The 19,844-nt window shown below is 51.6% G+C and overlaps 1 protein-coding gene across 2 annotated transcripts in view; it reads right to left on the reverse strand.

Annotated features, from left to right (window-relative positions):
- POU2F1 (POU class 2 homeobox 1) overlaps nucleotides 1-19,844 on the reverse strand; it is a 235,728-nt gene that overhangs the window by 29,221 nt on the left and 186,663 nt on the right. For both annotated transcript variants that reach the window (XM_045001982.1, XM_045001981.1), the window contains exon 10: nucleotides 4,146-4,287. In XM_045001982.1, coding sequence (XP_044857917.1) covers nucleotides 4,146-4,287 — 142 coding nt within the window. The remainder of the gene's footprint in view (nucleotides 1-4,145; nucleotides 4,288-19,844) is intronic.

Raw genomic sequence — 19,844 nt, forward strand, 5'->3', positions numbered from 1 at the left:
GGTGGACGTGAAGTGGCTTGAGTAATCTGTGGAGACCATCTCCAAGACCCACTTGTCCGTAGTGATCAACTCCCAAGACCGCATGAAGTGGTGAAGGCGGTCACTGAAGGGGGGTGTGAGGGGGAGGGCAGATGCAGTGGGAGAGGATGAGGATGGTAATTCAGACCCTTGACCAACACGTCAAAATTCCTGCTTGAAGATGGACAGATCCAAGGCAGAAGGCTGAGAAGCGGATGGTGTCCTTCTTTGGAACCTTTGCCTTCTTTGGTTCATATGCCTTCTGAGGGAGGAGGAATTGGGGTGGGGGTGGGGGTAATCTCTGCGCTGTCTGGGCTTGATGAGTTCGCTCTTGTATGCAGGGGTATAAATGTCAAGAGAATGCAAAGTAGCTCTGGAATCCTTCAATGTTCATACAGACTCATCCATCGATCTGCGAACAACTTAGAACCGTTGAAATGAAGGTCCTTGACTGTGATCTGAACCTCCTTAGGGAAATGAGATAGCTGGAGCCAGGAGACTCTTCTCATTACCAACGCTTTGGCCATCAAACAAGCGGTGGTGTCAGCAGCATTGAGGGAGGCTTGCAACATTGTTCTGGCCAATAGCTGGCCTTCCGTCATAAATGCATGAAACTGCTCCCTGTGTTTTGCAGATAGGAGGTCGACAAAGGACGTGAGTTTGATATGGTTATATTTTGCCATCGAGGCCTGATAACTGGAAATTCTGAATTGAAGTGAGGCTGAGGAGTAAGACTTTCTCCCGAATAGGTCCAGATGCTTGTGGCCTTTATTGTGAGGTGTTGATTTAGTGTGGTGCTGCCTAAACCTTTCATTCACCACATCTACCACCAGGGAGTTAGGTTAGGGGTGGAAAAATGAAAACTCCAAGTGCTTTGCTGGGACATAACACTTTTTGTCTGTTCTTTTACATATAGGCGGAATGGACACTGTACTGGTGTGTGCCAAACAATATTGCTGGATGTAAAAGCCTCATTAACAGGTAATGCTAGACAGGCCACTGACGGTGAATGGAGGATACTGAGCAGCTTATGATGAGGCTCCGTAACCTCCTCAAGTGGAATCTGTAAGGCATCTGCAAGTCTCTTGATCAGATCCTGGAAGCGTTTAAAATCATCCACCAGGGATGAGAGAGGAGACATAGCTGCTTCATCCGGGGATGAAGAGGAGATATTAGCTGCATGCGAAACCTCTTCATCAGCTCTAGGCTCTGGCTCCTCAAAAGATTCCTCCTGAGGGTCAGGTCTTCTGAGGGGAGCAGGTGATGCCAACTGTTCTTGCCCATGGTGGGTAGTACTGGATGTCCTGGAGAACTGTTGACTATAAACAGCCTGAAGTCCCAATATGGCCAAGGAGGAGAAACATAAGGCATTGGTGGAGGCACCCAAAGGTGCTCATACCAGTAAGGCACTAGGTAATCATGGGCCGTGAACAGTCGCAGCTTCAGTCAAAGCCTCTGGAAAGGGATCTCTGAAGGAGTGAGGAAGAGAGCCCTGGACCGACACTTGTCAGATCGAGGTCAGATCCTCAACAGAAGCCTTCTCCTCTGGTTCACTCAGGAATGATGGAGCACCTTGAGAAACCTGAGGTGAAATAATTGGTGCCAGGAACACCTGAGGTGATCTGGATGTCCTCAATATTGAGAGCACGCCGGAGCTGAGCAGTCTCTGATACAAGCAGGTCCCGAGGACCATGGAACGCCTGCGGTACTGCGAGGGGCATCAGTACCGAGGCTGACAAGTGTAGTACAGTAGTTGTGGCTGAGGGTGTTGTTGGTGCTGTAGACTTTGATGTTGCCAAGTGCTTTGTGCGTTCTGAGGGAGGTGCAGTTGGAGCCCGAGCGGGCTTCTTCGTTACTGAGGGAGCAGAGGAAGAGCTGTTCTTCCTGCCTTTGTCTGATGCTGGTATCGAGGGTGTCTCTGAAGCTGAAGCCCTGCTGCCATGCAGGCTAGCTATGCTCTGGGTACCAGTGGGACCAGGAACCTCGTCAGTACCTAACTGGAAAGCCGGTGGTGCCAGAGTAGCAACAACCTCAGCTTTTTAGAGGTAGAATCTCTACCTGGAGAACCTGGGGCATGATCCTTCGAGAGCTTGTGAGAGGAGTCCTGTATCTTCCTCTTGGGCATCCTAGAAGTGTGGTGTTCCAAGACAGCTGACTTATCTGGGGACTGGTGTACAGTGGGGGTCCCTTGACTTGTATCAGAGGCTGGACGTAGAGAGCTCCCCATCATAAGGAGGCGAAGCTTAATTTCTCAGTTTTTCCTGGCTCTTGATTTCAACGCCAGACAAAAAGTTATACTTTTGAGTGACATGTGACTTCGCAAGGCCCCGGATACATCATGAATGTCTGACACTAACTACCATCACCTCCTGGCATGATAAATAGTGTTTAAAGCCTGGACAACCAGGCATTGCCATGCAGACAGAAAATGTCTAACCATCTAAAACTTATCAAAATAGAGTATAAAAAAAGAGATTTTTTTTAAGAAGCTAGAATAAAGGAAATTGACTACAATGAAGTAACATTAATATTAACACAACCACTAACTAACAGTAAGGTTGAGGAGATCTGAAAGGACAACTACTAGAGGTCAGTCTCAGGCCAAGGTGATTGAGAAGGAACTGAGGGTGGTTTGCCTGCGCAGTGCTAGATAACAACAGGATCGGGCACAAGACTATTGCACACATGGTCCGAACAGACACTGCTATGAAAAATCTCTGATTGAAGCCACGGGGAGTGCTATTGCACCTGGAGTGGAGCACCTGTAGGCACACTACTGGAAGAACTCCTAAATTCCACAGCAATGTTAATTCGTTGCATCTCCATGAAATACCCTTCATTCCCATCCCTCATGCTTCAAACACACGTTACTATGGCAGTTAAAATATTCATTGATGTACAATTCATCAATGATTATTTTCAGCAATAATTCTTAATAATTATGGATTTTTTTCACTATTCCCCACAGCCCAGCTCTATGAGCTTCAGCAGTTGTCTGAGCAGCGTAGTACAGAATCTCTTTCCCCTGCTCCACATGTGCCTGGGAAGGAGGGAACTAGTAGTTGGCTTCAGTGGCTCATCTCAGCTACCAAGGTGTTGTCTGATGCTATATTCTCTAGATCAGGGGTTCTCAACCTTTTTCTTGCTGAGGTCCCCTTCAACATGCTATAAAAATGCCAGGGGCCGGAGAGCGGGGAGAGCGCGGGGCTCCAGGGACCCTTGGGCATTGGCATAGTTTTACTTCGGGGGGGGGGACGGGGAGGGGCAAGGGCTGGTGGGGCTCAAGCCAACTCCGCTCGAGTTAAGTGGTGGGGCTTGGGGGAACTGGGTTTTAGCCATGGGGCTCCACGGCCCCCCTGAAAGGGCTCATGGACACCCAAGAGGCCGCGGACCCCCAGTTGAGAACCGCTGCTCTAGATAACCCAGATGGCTATCACACACTTCTGGCCCTCTCCTTCCCTCACTGAAAGCTGGACTTGAGCTCTGGCTCCCTGACCTCCCCACTCTCCTGATTCTATAGAACAGTGAAGGAAGTACTGTAATCCAGTTAATTCCCCATTGTTGGAAAGGGTGCAGGACAAGAGGCAGTTGAAGGCAGGTCAGGTCAGGTCAGATAGGAAGCAAAATGCTGGAATAATAATAAATAATGAATTCAGCTGCAGAATCATGGAGTCCACAAGCTCTGAGTGAGATGAAAAGGGCAGCTCACACCACTCAGAACTACTGTTCTAGATTCCTTGCAGACTCAGATGGGCATCAATTACATTCAGCTCATGTTTCCAAGATTATCTTTGTAACTGTGAGGGCCAGAAACTTTCATTTAAAAAAGTAAGCTGAAATCCTGGAGTACAATTTTGTAGCAAATTGCACAATCATGGAATACACAGGGTCCTGGCTGAGATGCTACATCCTTCTATGTACTTCTACTTAGGTTCCAATTAAACTACTGTTGAAGTCAATAGGAGTCTTTCAACTGACTTTAATTGTAGCTGGATAAAATTCTAATGCAGGGGTTCCCGAACTTTTTGACGGCATGACCCTATTTTAATGAAGTATTTCCTGCCAGGACCCCAGACAACATGGAAGATTTGTGGTGCGATTGTGAAGAAGTTCACAGACTCATTCACCTGCATCATTGAGCCACTTTTCCAGAAGTGGCTTTAACTTGCACATGTTTTTAAAGCTGAGGTTCAAGGCTTCAAAGCGAGAGATGGTAGTTTGGCTGAAGTCATTTCCATAGAGTTTGCCCATAGCGAGCCCAACATCACCCTGCACAGAGAGAAAGACAGAGGGATTCATTAACATATGCCAATCCAGATGATGACAAAAAAGATTCAGTCTTTCCAAGTCTCTCACACTTTAAACTGAACTCTTTCCAGGATATCTCAGATGTCTTTGGCTTGGTCTCCACATTATCATGGAGCGCCACATCCCACCAAATATTAATTCAAGCATTTACAGCAAACACTATAACTCTTGGGAGCAGAATTGGAGATGTACCTACTTAACTCCAAAAAAGAGAAATTCAAATAAAAGAATTGGGAAATACTAATTATTTCAGGGCAACAATTCAGTGCAACATCCTGGAGATGCAGCAAAGAGTCTTGTGGCACCTTATAGACTAACAGACGTTTTGGAGCATGAGCTTTCATGGGTGAATACCCACTTCGTCTGTTAGTCTATAAGGTGCCACAAGACTCTTTGCTGCTTTTACAGATCCAGACTAACACGGCTACCCCTCTGATCCTGGAGATGGTGAGAGGATCAGATTTGTCCATAAGCCAAGGTGCTCATCTCAACTTTTACTGTATTTTATATTTTGAGGTTCAAACTGAGTCTCTCCAGCAGATCTGTTTCAGAAGCAGAAGAAAAGTTAAACTGTTCTCAATAATGGTCAACTATTCCATCAACATCACATGTCTGTCCAAAGAAGTCAGGAAATTTGCAGCCAGCCAGACCATCTTTACCACTACATCTGGAGTTACTTTTCCAAATGGAGGGTTTTGACTCTGTATCAAGCATTCTGCTTGCACTAGCATTTATATATAAAAGGATCTTAAAGTGTTTTACACACAGGGGTGGGCTCTTATCAAATTCAATTAAATAGTAGGGAGTCCCATCATTAATTGGACTGGAGACCTCCAAAGAAAACCCAGTGTGGCCTGATGCCTCAGAAGAAGAAGTCTCTATCCTTTTAGTAAGTAGTGAGTTACCCATCTTGCAGGTGGCTCAAGGGCACTATTCTTCAGGAGCTATCATTTTAAAAAGTTTCATTAGAAAATTTATTTCCTGGTTGTGGTCACTAAAAATCCTTTGGTAGTTTTTGCAAGGGCAAAGGTCTTGCCCATGGTATATACTTTAAACCACCTTAAAGAAAACAGCATGGTATAGGAGTAGTTAATATAGTTTAAATCTACAAAATTTAAAACCCATTTTGTAACAGAGCCGAAAAATCCTTTTAAAAAAAAAAAGAAGAGAGATTGGCGGGGTTGGTTGGGTTGAACACAGTGTAGTTTAAAAGTGGTTTAGTTGGACTGTGAACAGTGCTTACTGTATTCTCCTCTAAAGCTAGTCCCACAACCCAGCCTCATATCAACAAACTAAGGGAATGAAGAGTGGCTACTTCCAAGCCAGAGAAAAAGAACAGGCAGTCTGGTAAATTGCACAATGCATGTAAAGGGAAAAAAAAGATACCAATGTGGATTTGAAAAGTAGACTAAACCCATTGATGGTTCACCAAGCTACACGGTCAGAAGAGGAAACCTGTATGAATTGTGAGATGCTACCTCATATGTCCCATAATTCTGTGTATTCCTAAGCCCATTAACTGGCTCCCAGAGAGGCAATGTGGATACTCTAGCAGGGTTTATGCATCTGAAACCTTGTTATTTCAACCATTTTGGAGATGGTTCTGATCTGTGCTTAGATTGGACAGATTTATTAGGAGGCTTGTGACAGCCCCCTGAACAACGTCCAACTCTGCTATTTATGCTCTTCCTACCAATATTTGCCCTTTGGTTTAACTTAAATAAGGAACGGTTACCCACCGTGTACAGTATCTGGAGTTCTTTGAGATGTGTGTCCATATGGGTGTTCCACTTCAGATGTGCACACATCTGTGCACTCTTGACTGGTGATTTTCATCAGCAGTGTCTGTGGGTCTGCACCTGTGCCCTAGATATCCTTATGCTATGATACAAGGATAGATGGGGGGTGAACCACTGCCACTCCTATTCCTTCTCAACCAAGGAAGTCCAGTGAGAAGAGATTGAGACAGACAGGAAGTAGGGTGGGTAGTGAAGAATCCACAGGGGGACACATCTTGAAGAACTCCAGTTACCGCACAAGGTAAGTAACCTCTCCTCCTTCTTCAAACAGAGTCCCTATGGGTACTCCACTTCAGGAGCTCCTTGAGTAGTACCTCAGTTATGGAGGAGGGTGCTGATGACGTAGATTGAGTACAGACTATAGAATGACGTCACTGAAAGCCACATCAGCTCTGGAAGCAGGCACGATAGCATACTGCTGGGAAAACGTGCACTGGAGATCAGAGCATACTTTTCGGTAGGGCCACAGAGGTAGACTGAGCCTTGGTGAAACAGGCAAACACTCTAGAAGAGTGACGAGTCCCTGAAGCATTATAACAGGTCAAGTTACATCCCAAAACATATTTGGACAGTCTTTGTGTAGAGATAGGATGCCTCTTCATTCATTCTGTGATCCAGGTTAGCTTAAAGCAGGGTTTCTCAAACAGGGGTTGCCGCTTGTGTAGGGAAAGCCCCTGGCAGGCTGGGCCGCTGTGTTTACCTGCCCCGTTTGCAAGTCCGGCCGATTGCGGCTCCCACTGGCCGCGGATCACTGCTCTGGGCCAATGGGAGCTGCTGGAAGTGGCGCGGGCCAAGGGACTTACTGGCTGCCGCTTCCAGCAGCTCCTTTTGGCCCGGAGCAGCGATCTGTGGCCAGTGGAAGCCACGAATGACCAGACCTGCAGATGGGGCAGGTAAACACACCGGTCTGGCCCACCAGGGGCTTTCCCTACACAAGCGGTGACCCCTGTTTGAGAAACCCTGGCTTAAAGAGTTTAGTCTGGTTACGGAAGAAGGCGAGAGTCTTTCCTACATTGTGTATGGAGGGTTGCTTCTTCTCTTGATGAGTGAGACTTGGGATAAAACACCAGTAGGTGAATTTCCTGATTAATTAAACTTACCTCATAGTGGTTGGGTGAGTAAAGATTGAAAACCTTTCAGGGAAGGGGGAGTGAAAGACTGCATGGCAGCCAGGTGAACCTTAATCAAGCTCAGCAATAAATGAGTGTTTTTAAAATTTGGAATGTAATCAAGAATGTGGGTCAGGCAGGACTGGAGAGGAGCCTGGAAGTATTTCCACTTCTGCAGACAAGTCTTCTTTGTCGTGGGTTTTCTACTATTAAGCAGTACTGTTTGTACACATCTGGGAAGCAGTCCTGTTCTATACGAGAGAGCCATTTAGAAACCAGGTCTTGAGGTGCATGATTAAGCATGACTCCTGCATGAGGAGATTCGCTGTCCAGGGAGGTGGAGAGAGGTGGTTGCCAAGACACACAAACCAACTCTGAGAACCACATCTATCACAATCACAATGGTGCTATAAGAATGGCTACTAATGTTTCCTGTTTCAATCTGTTTAGGATCTTGAGAAGTAAAGATGGTGGGGGATAAGTGTACAGCAATACGTGAGGCAAAAGGATGACTAGGGCATCTCTCATTGAGTTGCATCTGTGCCCTCCCCTGGAAGATAATCATCTGCACTTTGCACTGGATGATATCATGGAGAGATCTATCTCCGGATGACCCGTGGTAAGACATATCCTTTTGAATACCTCATTATTCAGCTCCCACTTGTGGTTGATGTGGAAATGGCTGCGGAGAGAGTCCACCACTATGTTCTGCAGTCCTGGTAGATAAACCGCTAAGATCTGCATGCACTGTGATATGCACCAGTTCCATAGTCTTATGGGATTTGGCACATAATGACTGGGATCTTGCTTCTCCCTGTTGACTGATATAGTACCTTGCTGCTCTGTTCAGTATTATTTGTATTGTGTAGCCCCTGATGTGGAGTAGGAAGACCTGGCAACATAGTGAACTGCTCTGAGCTCTAGTATGTTGATATGAAGGATTGGCTTCTGAGAGGTCCATATGCCCTGAATTGCTAAATTCTAAAAGTGCGGGCCGCCTCAACTTATCAGAGAGGCGTCCATTTGGGATGATCGCTGTGGGCAGAGGCTGCAAGAACAGAACTCTTACACATACTTTTTGTGGCTCCTTCCATCACTTTAGAGAACCAAGGACCCTTGGAGGAATGGACACCTGCTTGGATAGACTATGCTTGTTGGGAGATTGTAGACAGTTCTCAACCACATGTGAAGACATCGGGAGTGTAATCTTGCTAAGGCTATTACAAAGTACAGGATACCAGAGGGCTCAGAAGCTGTAGGCAAGTAGTTGCTGTGGTTTGAAGGCTGGACTTTGGGGCAAACCTATCTGTGTGCAAGTATGCTCTGACAGTGGATGAATCCAGAGTGGCCCCAATGAAGTCAATGCATTCAGTGGGTGAGTGACGATTTTTCCACGTTGAGGCGGAGGCCCAGGGAGTGAACTGAAATAAGGAGCTTGCTGGTTGCTTTCTGTAGCGGCTCATTGGTCTAGGGGTATGATTCTCGCTTAGGGTACGAGAGGTCCTGGGTTCAAATCCCGGACGAGCCCTGTTTTGGGGGGGGGAGGGATAGCTCAGTGGTTTGAGTATTGGCCTGCTAAACCCAGGGTTATGAGTTCAATCCTTGAGGGGGCCATTTAGGGACCTAGGGTAAAAAAAAAGTCTGGGTATTTGTCCTGCTTTGAGCAGGGGGTTGGACTAGATCATCTCCTGAGGTCCCTTCCAATCCTGATATTCTATGATTCTATGAAATGAATGACCTTTTTAGGAGCCAATTGTTCATGTAGGGAAAAAAGATTATTCCCATCAGGAGAAGATGGGCTGTAGCTGTTGAGAGGACTTTGCTAAAGATCCTTAGGGCAGTGAAGAGGCTGAAGGACATGACGCAATACTAGTAGTGGTCCTTGCCCATCATGAAATGTAGGAAAAACTTCTGCAAGGGGCCCAAGGCTATGTGAAAATAAGCATCATGAAGGCTGAAGAACAAACCAATCTCCCAGATCCAGGGAGAGAATTGTCCCTGCTAGGGTTACCATTCTGAACAAGTGTGCATAGATGAAGGTGTTCAAAGTCCTAAAGTCCAGAACTGTCTCCATCCCATTCTTATTTGGAACCAGGAAGTATCAGTTATACAACCATTTCATGATGAATTCCAGTGGAACATGTTCTATCACCCCCATTGTTAGGAGGGACCGGATCTCCTGCTTCAAAAGACACTCGTCAGAAGGGCCCTGAAGAAAGATGGGGAAGGGTGGGGCAAGTAGGAAGGAGATGAACAATGAAAAAATGTACAGAAATAACCTCCAAGCTCCATCTATCTGAGGTGATGAGCTCCCAGGAAGGTAGAAAATTGGAGATGACCCTCACAGGGTTCGAGGGGAGATAGATGCAGTGTAGTATCCAGAGCAGGAGACAGTTCATGACCCTAGGCCAATGGGTCAAAATAGTTGTTTTGAGGATGTTGCCCACTAGCAAGTCATTGTAGAGGTTGCCCTCTTTCTTAGTGACTCTAGGTTTATTTTTGCCAGGTTGAGCTGGTAGTGGACTGGGTGACAGAGTTGAGCCATCTGAGATACACTTCATTTTTTCTTTTTGCAGGTGTATAAATGCCCAGAGATCATAGTGTCACCTAGGAGTCTCTAAGTGAATGAAGAGACTAGTTTGTGGCATGACTGAACAACTTGCTCTCCTTGAAGGGATGATCCTCCTTGGTGATTGTCTGGCCTGTTATGAGGGCTTGGAATTGTTCCCTCTGGTCCTTTGGTAGGTGTTCAATAAAAAAAGAAACCTTGGAATAGTTTGCAAAAGTCTTGATAACTGGCTACTCTGAACTGCAAAAAGGCACAGGATTAGCTTTTGCAGCCCAATGGTCTAGCTGTTTTAGCTCATCAGATGGAATCAAATGGGATCGATGTCTATTTCATTTGTTGACTGCCTCAACCAGCAAGGAATTAGGCGTAGGGTGGGAGAAAAAAAACACTCAGTCTCTTGGTGGAATACAGTATTTTTTTGTCAGCCCGTTTACATGTAAAAGACGGTTACTCACCGTAGTAACTGTTGTTCTTCGAGATGTGTTGCTCCTATCCATTCCAGTCAGGTGTGCGCGCCGCGCGTGCACGGCATCTCGGAACTTTTTTACCCTAGCAACTCCGGCGGGCCGGCTGGCGCCCCCTGGAGTGGCGCCGCTATGGCGCCTGCTATATACCTCAGCCGGCCCGTCCGCTCCTCAGTTCCTTCTTGCCGGCTACTCCGACAGTGGGGAAGGAGGGTGGGTCTGGAATGGATAGGAGCAACACATCTCGAAGAACAACAGTTACTACGGTGAGTAACCGTCTTTTCTTCTTCGAGTGATTGCTCCTATGCATTCCAGTCAGGTGATTCCCAAGCCTTACCTAGGCGGTGGGGTCGGAGTGAGACGTGGCGGAGTGTAATACCGCTGAGCCGAAGGCTGCGTCGTCTCGAGACTGCTGCACCAACGCGTAGTGGGAGGCGAAGGTGTGGACCGAAGACTAGGTGGCTGCTCTACAGATGTCCTGGATGGGGACATGGGCCAGGAAGGCGGCGGACGAGGCGTGCGCTCTCGTCGAGTGAGCAGTGAGGCGGCATGGTGGCACGCGAGCAAGCTCGTAGCATGTCCGAATGCATGCTGTAACCCATGAGGAAATCCGCTGTGAGGAGACCGGCTCGCCCTTCATGCGGTCGGCGACTGCTATAAACAGCTGGGGCGAACGCCGGAAGGGCTTCGTCCGCTCGATGTAAAAAGCGAGCGCCCTGCGGATGTCGAGGGTGTGAAGCTGTTGCTCCCGAGGCGAGGCATGCGGCTTCGGAAAGAAGACCGGGAGGAAGATCTCCTGGTTCAGGTGGAAGGCCGAGACCACCTTAGGGAGGAAGGCCGGATGCGATCGAAGCTGCACCTTGTCCCCGTGGAAGACAGTGTAGGGTGGACCCACCGTTAGAGCACGGAGCTCAGAGACTCGTCTCGCTGATGTAATGGCGACGAGGAAGGCCGTCTTCCAGGAGAGGTAGAGCAGGGAGCACGTGGCCAAGGGCTCGAAGGGGGGACCCATCAGCTTGGCCAGCACGAGGTTCAAATCCCAGGTCGGGGCAGGACGCCACACCGGCGGGTACAAGCGGTCCAGGCCTTTAAGGAAGCGGGAAACCATCTGGTTGGAGAAGATGGACCGACCTTCCACGGATGGACGAAAGGTGGACACTGCTGCCAGGTGAACTCTTAAGGAGGAGACCGCAAGACCTTGCTCCTTAAGGTACCAAAGGTAGTCCAGGATGGTAGGAACAGGGACTACGAAGGGATTGAGGCCTCGTTGGTCACACCAGAGTGCGAACCGCTTCCATTTCGCCAGATAGGTGGAGCGAGTGGAAGGCTTTCTGCTCTCTAGCAGGACTTGCTGTACTGCCGCCGAACAGTCCCTCTCTGCGTGGGTCAACCACTCAGGTACCAAGCTGTAAGATGGAGGGACTGTAGGCTCGGATGGCGGAGTCTGCCGAAGTCCTGAGTGATGAGGTCCGGCCACAACGGAAGGGGGATGGGATCCCGAACGGAGAGCTCGAGCAGCAGGGAGTACCAATGTTGCCTCGGCCAGGCCGGAGCCACGAGAATGACGGTGGCTCTGTCCCTCCGAAGCTTCTGTAACACTCGGTGGACGAGCGGGAACGGAGGGAAGGCATAGAGGAGGTGATCCTTCCAGCAATACAGGAAGGCGTCCGACAGGGAGCCCGGCGCGTGACCCCGGAACGAGCAGAACAGGTGGCACTTCCTGTTCGCCTTGGAGGCGAATAGGTCTATCCGGGGAAACCCCCACCTGAGGAAGATTGTGTGCACCACGTCGGGACGGAGAGACCACTCGTGGGAGAAGAAAGACCTGCTGAGATGGTCGGCCAGCGTCTTCTGTACTCCCGGAAGAAAGGACGCTTCTAGGTGAATGGAGTGGGTCACGCAGAGGTGCCACAGGAGCATCGCCTCCTTGCAGAGGAGGGAGGAGCGGGCTCCGCCCTGTTTGTTCACGTAGAACATAGCTGACGTATTGTCCGTGAACACTGTCACACAGCGGCCTTGCAGGTGGGTGCAGAAGGTGCGACAGGCCAGACGGATCGCTCGCAGCTCGCGGACATTGATGTGCAGAGCGAGCTCCTGGGGCGACCACAGGCCTTGGGTGTGAAGATCGCCCAGGTGAGCTCCCCAACCGAGCGCTGAGGCATCCGTGGTCAGAGTGGCGGACGGGCGAGGAGGATGGAACGGGACTCCCGCACAGACAATCTCCGGGTCTAGCCACCAGTTGAGGGACTCGAGGGTTGACCTGGAGACTGTGACCACCATATCGATGGGATCTCGATGCGGCCGGTACACCGACGCGAGCCAAGACTGGAATGGGCGGAGGTGAAGGCGCGCGTACGCGGTGACGTACGTGCATGATGCCATGTGGCCCAGGAGGCGGAGGCAGGAGCGCACCGTCGTGGTTGGGAAGGAGACGAGGTCCCGGATGAGGGCGACCATCGCCTGATGTCGAGATCGCGGTAGGCAAGCCCGGGCCAACGAGGAGTCGAGGACCGCTCCAATGAACTCCACCCGCTGCGACGGGATCAAGGTGGACTTCTCGGTGTTGATGAGAAGACCGAGTCGTCGGAAGAGGGACAGTATGTCTGTCAACTGGCCCATCACCAGCTGTCGAGACTGTCCGCGAACCAGCCAGTCGTCGAGATACGGGTAGACATGTATCCGACGACGGCGGAGGGCTGCGGCAACTACCGCCATGCATTTGGTAAATACCCTCGGTGCGGTGGAGAGCCCGAACGGCAACACGGCGAACTGGTAGTGGGCGTTGTTGACCACAAACCGGAGGTAACGTCCATGGGGAGGATAGATCGCGACATGGAAGTAGGCGTCCTTCATGTCGAGGGCGGCAAACCAGTCTCCCGGATCCAGAGAGGGAATGATGGTCCCCAAGGTGACCAGGCGAAACTTGGGCTTGAGCAGGTACTTGTTCAGCTCGCGAAGGTCCAGGATAGGACGTAGCCCCCCTTTCGCTTTGGGGATGAGAAAATAACGGGAGTAGAATCCCCTGCCCCGCCTGTCTTGAGGCACTGCTTCTATGGCACCCACGCTCAACAGAGTCTGGACCTCTTGTAAGAGGACTTGCTCGTGAGAGGGGTCCCTGAAGAGGGACAGGGAGGGTGGGTGGGAAGGCGGGGGCGAAACAAATTGAAGGCGGTATCCCGACTGGACTGTTTGAAGCACCCAGTTGTCTGTTGTTAATTGGGACCACGCCGAAAAGAAATGGGAAAGGCGGTTGTAAAATAAAGGGGTAGGATCCGGTAGGGAGAGTGATGGGCCGTCCTCGTGCGTCCCATCAAAAGGCCTGCTTGGACCCCTGAGGGGCCTTGGAAGAGGCCTGGCCCTGGCTACGCCTATTGCCGGAAGGACGACGGCGATTTGGAGCCGGTCGCCGGCTATTGTACGGCCGGTAGCGTTGTTGCTGGAAGGTCCGGGGGGGTTGCTGCCGGAAGGACCTGCGCTGTGTTGCCGGCGTGTGCATCCCGAGGGTGCGGATGGCAATGCGACCGTCCTTCAGGGTCTGGATCCGGGAATCAGTCTTCTCGGAGAAGAGACCCTGCGTGTCAAACGGCAGGTCCTGCAGTGTATATTGCACCTCCGGTGGCAGGGTGGAGGACTGCAGCCAGGTGATGCACCGCATCGTCACGCCGGAGGCTAAGGTCCGAGCTCCCGAGTCCGCAGCGTCGAGGGCGGCCGTGATGGAGGAGCTGGACGATTTCTTTCCCTCGTCCAACATCGCCGAGAACTCCTGGCGGGAGGCTGTCGGCAGGAGCTCTGTAAACTTCGCCAGGGACGTCATGATGTCAAAGACGTACCTGGCGAGGAGGACCATCTGGTTGGCGATGCGCATTTGTAGGCCGCCCGCCGAGTAGATTTTGCGGCCTAACAGGTCCATTCGCCGCGCGTCCTTCGACTTGGGCGCAGGGGCAGGTTGACCGTGCCTCTCCCTGTCGTTGACCGACTGGACGACCAACGAGTCCGGGGTTGGGTGAGTATAAAGATACTCATAGCCCGTGGGGGGGACTGAATATTTGCCCTCAACCCCACGAGCCGTAGGGGGGATGGACGCAGGCGTCTGCCAAAGTGTGGTGGCGTTTTTCTGTATTGTTCGCACAAACGGTAACGCCACTCGCACGGGAGCCTCTGCACCGACGACGTTCGTGATAGGGTCGTCGTCTTCCTGAACCTCCGCCACCGGAAGAGCCATAGCCGTCGCCACGCGGCGAAGCAGGTCCTGATGGGCCTTCAGGTCTATAGGCGGTGGCTCCTTGGTAGACGCTCCGGCCACCGCCTCGTCCGGTGAGGAGGACAAGGACAAGCCCTGGACAGCGACCTCCGCCGAAGGACCTGCGGACTGTTCATCGGCTGGGTCGGGCTGCATGGTCCCCTCGCGGTCAGGCTCACGTGTAGGAGACGGGGGCGGTCGGCTAACCGTCGCCTCTGGTACCCTGCGCTCGGAAGCAGGGGCTCTCGGGGGCAATGGCACCCCCTGAGTCTCGTACTGGGCCCATGGCACCCAGAATCCCCACTGCTGTGCCCCCTGAGGTTGGCTGTGCGGGGTAGGCAGAAGGTGGGCAGTGCTGTCCACCGCGGAGGCGACCGATGCAGAGCGGGATGGCCATGGCGGTGCCGAGGCGCTGATAGATTGCGCCGCCGATTGAGGCAGTCCGGCCCCGGACGGAGCCGAGGATCGGTGCCGGTCGTCACGGTGCCGGGACGGTGACCGAGACCAACGCGTGCCGCGGTGCCGGGAGCTCGACCGGTGCCGGGAGCTCGACCGGGAATCGGACCTGCGGTGCCGGGAGCGGCTGCGCGGGGAACGGTGCCGGGAACGGTGCCGGGACGGAGACTTTTGTCGGTGCCGACGCGACGGCGATCGGGACCTGGTTCGACGCCGGGAGTGCGACTGGTACCGTGATGACGAGCGGTACCGGGACTTCAACCGACGTCGAGACGGCGACCGGTACCGCAATGGCGAGAGGTGCCGAGATCGCGATCGACGGGACGGTGATCTACGGCGGGACCGGGAACGTGACCGGGAGGGTCGTCCGTGCCGTCCGTCCGGAGAGGGCGGCCGGAACATCATGGCCGGTTTTCCTGCCGACACGACAGCCCGCGCCGGCGGTGCCGGGGGCCGGAGGCTCGGTGCCTCTATGAGCTGTATCAGCTCTCGCGCCGAGGAGAATGTCTCCGGCGTAGATGGCAGCCGGGGCTCAACCACGGTCGGTGCCGGGGAGCGTGGCGATGCCGGACTCGACGGCCCTTGCGGCGCCGGAGTCAATGGCCCGGTGCACATCTTGTGCACTGCCACCGCAGGGGTCGCAGGTGGCGCAATCGTCTTCGCTGAGTCCTCAGCGCGGGCCTTAGCAAGTGCCTTCGCCAGCTTGTGTTTTCTTGAGGGCGAGAGCGAGCGGTGCCGGGTCTTCGGAGCCGCTGGCTGAGGCAGTGGGGCCGCGGTGCCGGAGCGGCTTGGTGCCGCCGGTGCGCTCTGCACCGATGAAGCTCTCGGTGCCGGTGCGGACGGTGCCGGGGGCTGGAGCGACGCCTCCATTAGGAGTTGTTTCAAGCGAATATCCCGCTCCTTTCGAGTTCGCGGCTTGAAGGCGGAACAGAAAGAACACTTATCTGTCCGGTGTCCTTCGCCCAGGCAACGGAGGCAGGCGTCGTGTGGGTCACCGACTGGCATAGGCCTCTGGCACGCTGCGCAGGGCTTAAAGCCCGGTGCTTTGGGCATGAGCCCGCACCGGGGAGGAAAGGGAGGGGATACCCCCCTTAACCCTATCCTAAAACCTAACTAACTAACTATGAACACTATCTACACTAAGTACTAACAAACTATATACACAGAACAGTAGCGAGAGCTAGGGTAGTGGAGGACAGAGAGCACTCCACAGTTCCAACTGGCCATCACGGGCGGTAAGAAGGAACTGAGGAGCGGACGGGCCGGCTGAGGTATATAGCAGGCGCCATAGCGGCGCCACTCCAGGGGGCGCCAGCCGGTCCGCCGGAGTTGCTAGGGTAAAAAAGTTCCGAGATGCCGTGCACGCACAGCGCGCACACCTGACTGGAATGCATAGGAGCAATCACTCGAAGAACTGGTGTGGTTGCTGGAATTTGCCATACCACATGGGCTGTGGCCAGAGCATCACAGATGGGCATGTTGAGTTTACTGTGAGGAGACATATGGGGGATGTTAAACAAGGAATTTCAGGATTCCTGTTATCTCCTTGTAGTGAGTCAGTGTGGCTCCCCTCCCGCCCAGCAGAGGGAGTGCCCCTGCAGACACCGAAGTGGGCAGAGCCACCGCCGCCTGTTCCCGCCCCCCGGAAGTCAAGGGGCAGGACAGGAAGTATAAAAGCCGGCCGCCAGAGCTCAGTCAGGCCCCAGCCGCCGCAGGGAGCAGACGTGCCGCTGGGAGCTCGCGACTACGAAACCTCCAGGACCCGAGGCAGTTGCCCTGACTGGCCGGAGCTTCCCCGCGCCTGCTACGAGGAGGAGCCGCCGGAGCCCGCCGGTGCCTGTTACTGGGAGGAGCCGTTGGAACTTCCCTGCGCCCGCTATGAGGAGGAGCCGCTGGAGCCTCCCCGTCCCTGCTGTTACCCGGAGGAGCCGCCCGAGCCCGCCTGGCCGGACTTCCCCGAGGAGCTGCCATCTTAAATCTGCTACTTTTCCATGTAGAAGGAGGGGTGGGGACCCAGAGAGACAAAAGATTTCTGCCTCATGCCAGAGCTATAAAAGGGGGTGAAACAGGACAAAAGGGGCCAGTCATGAGAAAACCTCTAGTTACCACCTGCCACCAAGCCCCGGTCGAGAGGAACCTATGCTGGTAGACTGGCCTGGGACCGGTGTCACGGATGAGGTAGGCCCTGAGGGGGGAAGCTGGAAGTGGCCTGGGGGTAGCCGACCCTAGTCAGGCTGCAGACACGCATGAGCCTATGTCAGTGTGTTGCAGTCAGGACCCCACTGACTGTCAGCGGTGATAGCCGCTGCTAGGACCCCAGGCTGGGACGCAGTGGAGTGGGTGGGCCTGCGTCCCCCCTGCCACCCCAGTCACGGGTGGCAGTTTTCCCCCTCACCCAACGCTCAGGTGTAAGGACCTGGGCCTATATACCAATCTGTTTGTTGCTGCTCCGCCCCTGCACCAGAGGGCCTGAGCTTCCTTGAACTGTTTGTTGCTGCTCAGCCCCTGCACCAGAGGGCCTGAGCTTCCTTGAACTGTGTACTGTTGCTCAGCCCCTGCACCAGAGGGCCTGAGCTTCCTTGAACTGTGTACTGTTGCTCAGCCCCTGCACCAGAGGGCCTGAGCATCGTGACTGTCTTTTGGTGCCCGCCTGACCCTAGGGTGGGGCCCCTCTAAGTGGTACCATTGCGCAGCCCCGAAACAGGGAGCCCGTGCCGTGCGGTACTGCGTTGGTCACCCCGGAACGCCGGGGCCAGACCAGAACAGAGGACGTGTAGTGAGCCGGCGTGGCTCCCCTCTGCCCTCAGGGGGGGGTCGAGCCCCGGCGCGAACCTTTACACTCCTGTAACAGAATTTGTAAGATCTTATTTAATGTGATCTTGAAAGGCCTTGAAATCACTGGTATAAGATGGCGGGGGTAGGCATAAAAGCTTTATAGGGCAAGGAGGATTTGTGGGAAGGTGTTCGTGATATTGCACTCCGTATGCTTTATGAAAATATGCTTAAGAATGTGAATATGATGCAACTGGAATATGCTTTATGCAAAAGGTCTCTTGTAAAGTGTCATTACAAAGGTTATAATCTACTGCATGCGTTCATCCTATTTGTTTGCATGTATTATTTCTATGTCTGGAGTTAGGAGAAGAAGATATAAACTTGTATTACTGATGAAAATATATTAAGTGGAAGCCATTAAGGGTGCTTCATAATCAATTAACTGTAAATGGCTCTGTTTACTTGCAAACCTTCCTGTGTACATGTGGGCCAGCCCAGGAAGAATGGAGTCTGGGGTGTCACAGGACAGGTGACCACATCACAGGATACTGGAATCCATCTTAAATCTGGTACTTTTCCATGTAGAAGGAGGGGTGGGGACCCAGAGAGACAAAAGATTCCTGCCTCATGCCAGAGCTATAAAAGGGGGTGAAACAGGACAAAGGGGGCTAGTCATGAGAAAACCTCTAGTTACCATCTGAGATGGCTGCTGGAACTAACAAGGACAGTACATGGGGAAAGGATTGGACCCAGACTAGGAAGGAGTTTTGTCTGTGAAAGAAGCTTATTGGAACATCTCTGAGGATGAGATATTACTTGTAATCACTTTCTTAATGTATTAGGTTTAGACTTGCGTGTTTTTGCTTTATTTTGCTTGGTAACTTACTTTGTTCTGTCTGTTATTACCTGGAACCACTAAAATCCTACTTTTTATAACTTAATAAAATCACTTTTGTTTATTAGTAAACCCAGAGTAAGTGATTAAGACTTGGGGGAGCAAACAGCTCTGCATCTCTCTCTATCAGTATTATAGAAGGTGGATAATTTACGAGTTTATCCTGTATAAACTTTATACAGAGTAAAACAGATTTATTTGGGGTTTGGATGCCATTGGGAGCTGGGTGTCTGGGTGCTGAAGTCAGGTAACCTGCAGAGCTGTTTTCACTTAAAGCCTGCAGCCTTGGGGATGTGACCCACACCCTGCGTGTGTGTTGCAGCAGGCTAGTGTGTCTGGCTCAACAAGACAGGGTTCTGGAGTCCCAAGGTAGCAAGGAAAACGGGCTCAGAGGTAATTTCAGCACATCAGGTGACAGTCCCAAGGGGGTCTCTCTCTGATCGAACCCATCACAGTGTGTTTCTTCTTCCCCTGCTGTCACTAACTCTTCTACAAATTGTTCCTGTGGAGCAGGGTCCAAGGATGGTGGTGGTGGTTTTTGGTGCGTCTTCTTGTGAAATGGAACATTGTAGGAGTTAGTCGCCATAAGAGACTGATGAGCTCCAATAAGACCACTGAGATAGGTCATAAGAGAAGGGGCAATACCCAGGGTTCTCCTTGCCACGTTTGCCAGCTGTATGTCCTGCAGGGGGTTTCTTGCTCAGGGTGCATCTCAAGGGAGGGAGGCTTATTGGGGAAAAAATGATTATCAAGGCCCTAAAATAAAAGGCGCCCCTCAAAAATGCAATAGGTAAAATTACTAGCAAGGCTTTTTAATAATTTACAAGCATGACGCTAGAACTCTTGAGCAAAAAAATCCCCTAGAAACCAATGTTTGAAGACAAGAAATGCTGACAGAAGTCATTGTGTTCCCTCATAACTTACACATTCAAATAAAAAAAATAAAGGTTAATGAATAATGTAGAATGGCATGCATGATGCACATATGCTGATTTATGATACTGAAATATTAAGATGAAGAATGGCTGAATGGTAAAAATAGGTCAAATAGGTTGTTTGGATATGATAATATTTGCGCCAAGGTCTTGGCCTAGCTTTTGCCTGCATGAGTGCTGCCTCTCTTTCTAGTATATAGATTTGTTTAGATAATACTTCTTGCTGATTGGAAAAATGTTTTGTTAGTGTGCTGGAGGAAGTTAAATAGTGTAATA

Source organism: Mauremys mutica, chromosome 1 (genome assembly GCF_020497125.1).
Source record: "Mauremys mutica isolate MM-2020 ecotype Southern chromosome 1, ASM2049712v1, whole genome shotgun sequence".
In the NCBI taxonomy this organism is placed as follows: domain Eukaryota; kingdom Metazoa; phylum Chordata; order Testudines; family Geoemydidae; genus Mauremys; species Mauremys mutica.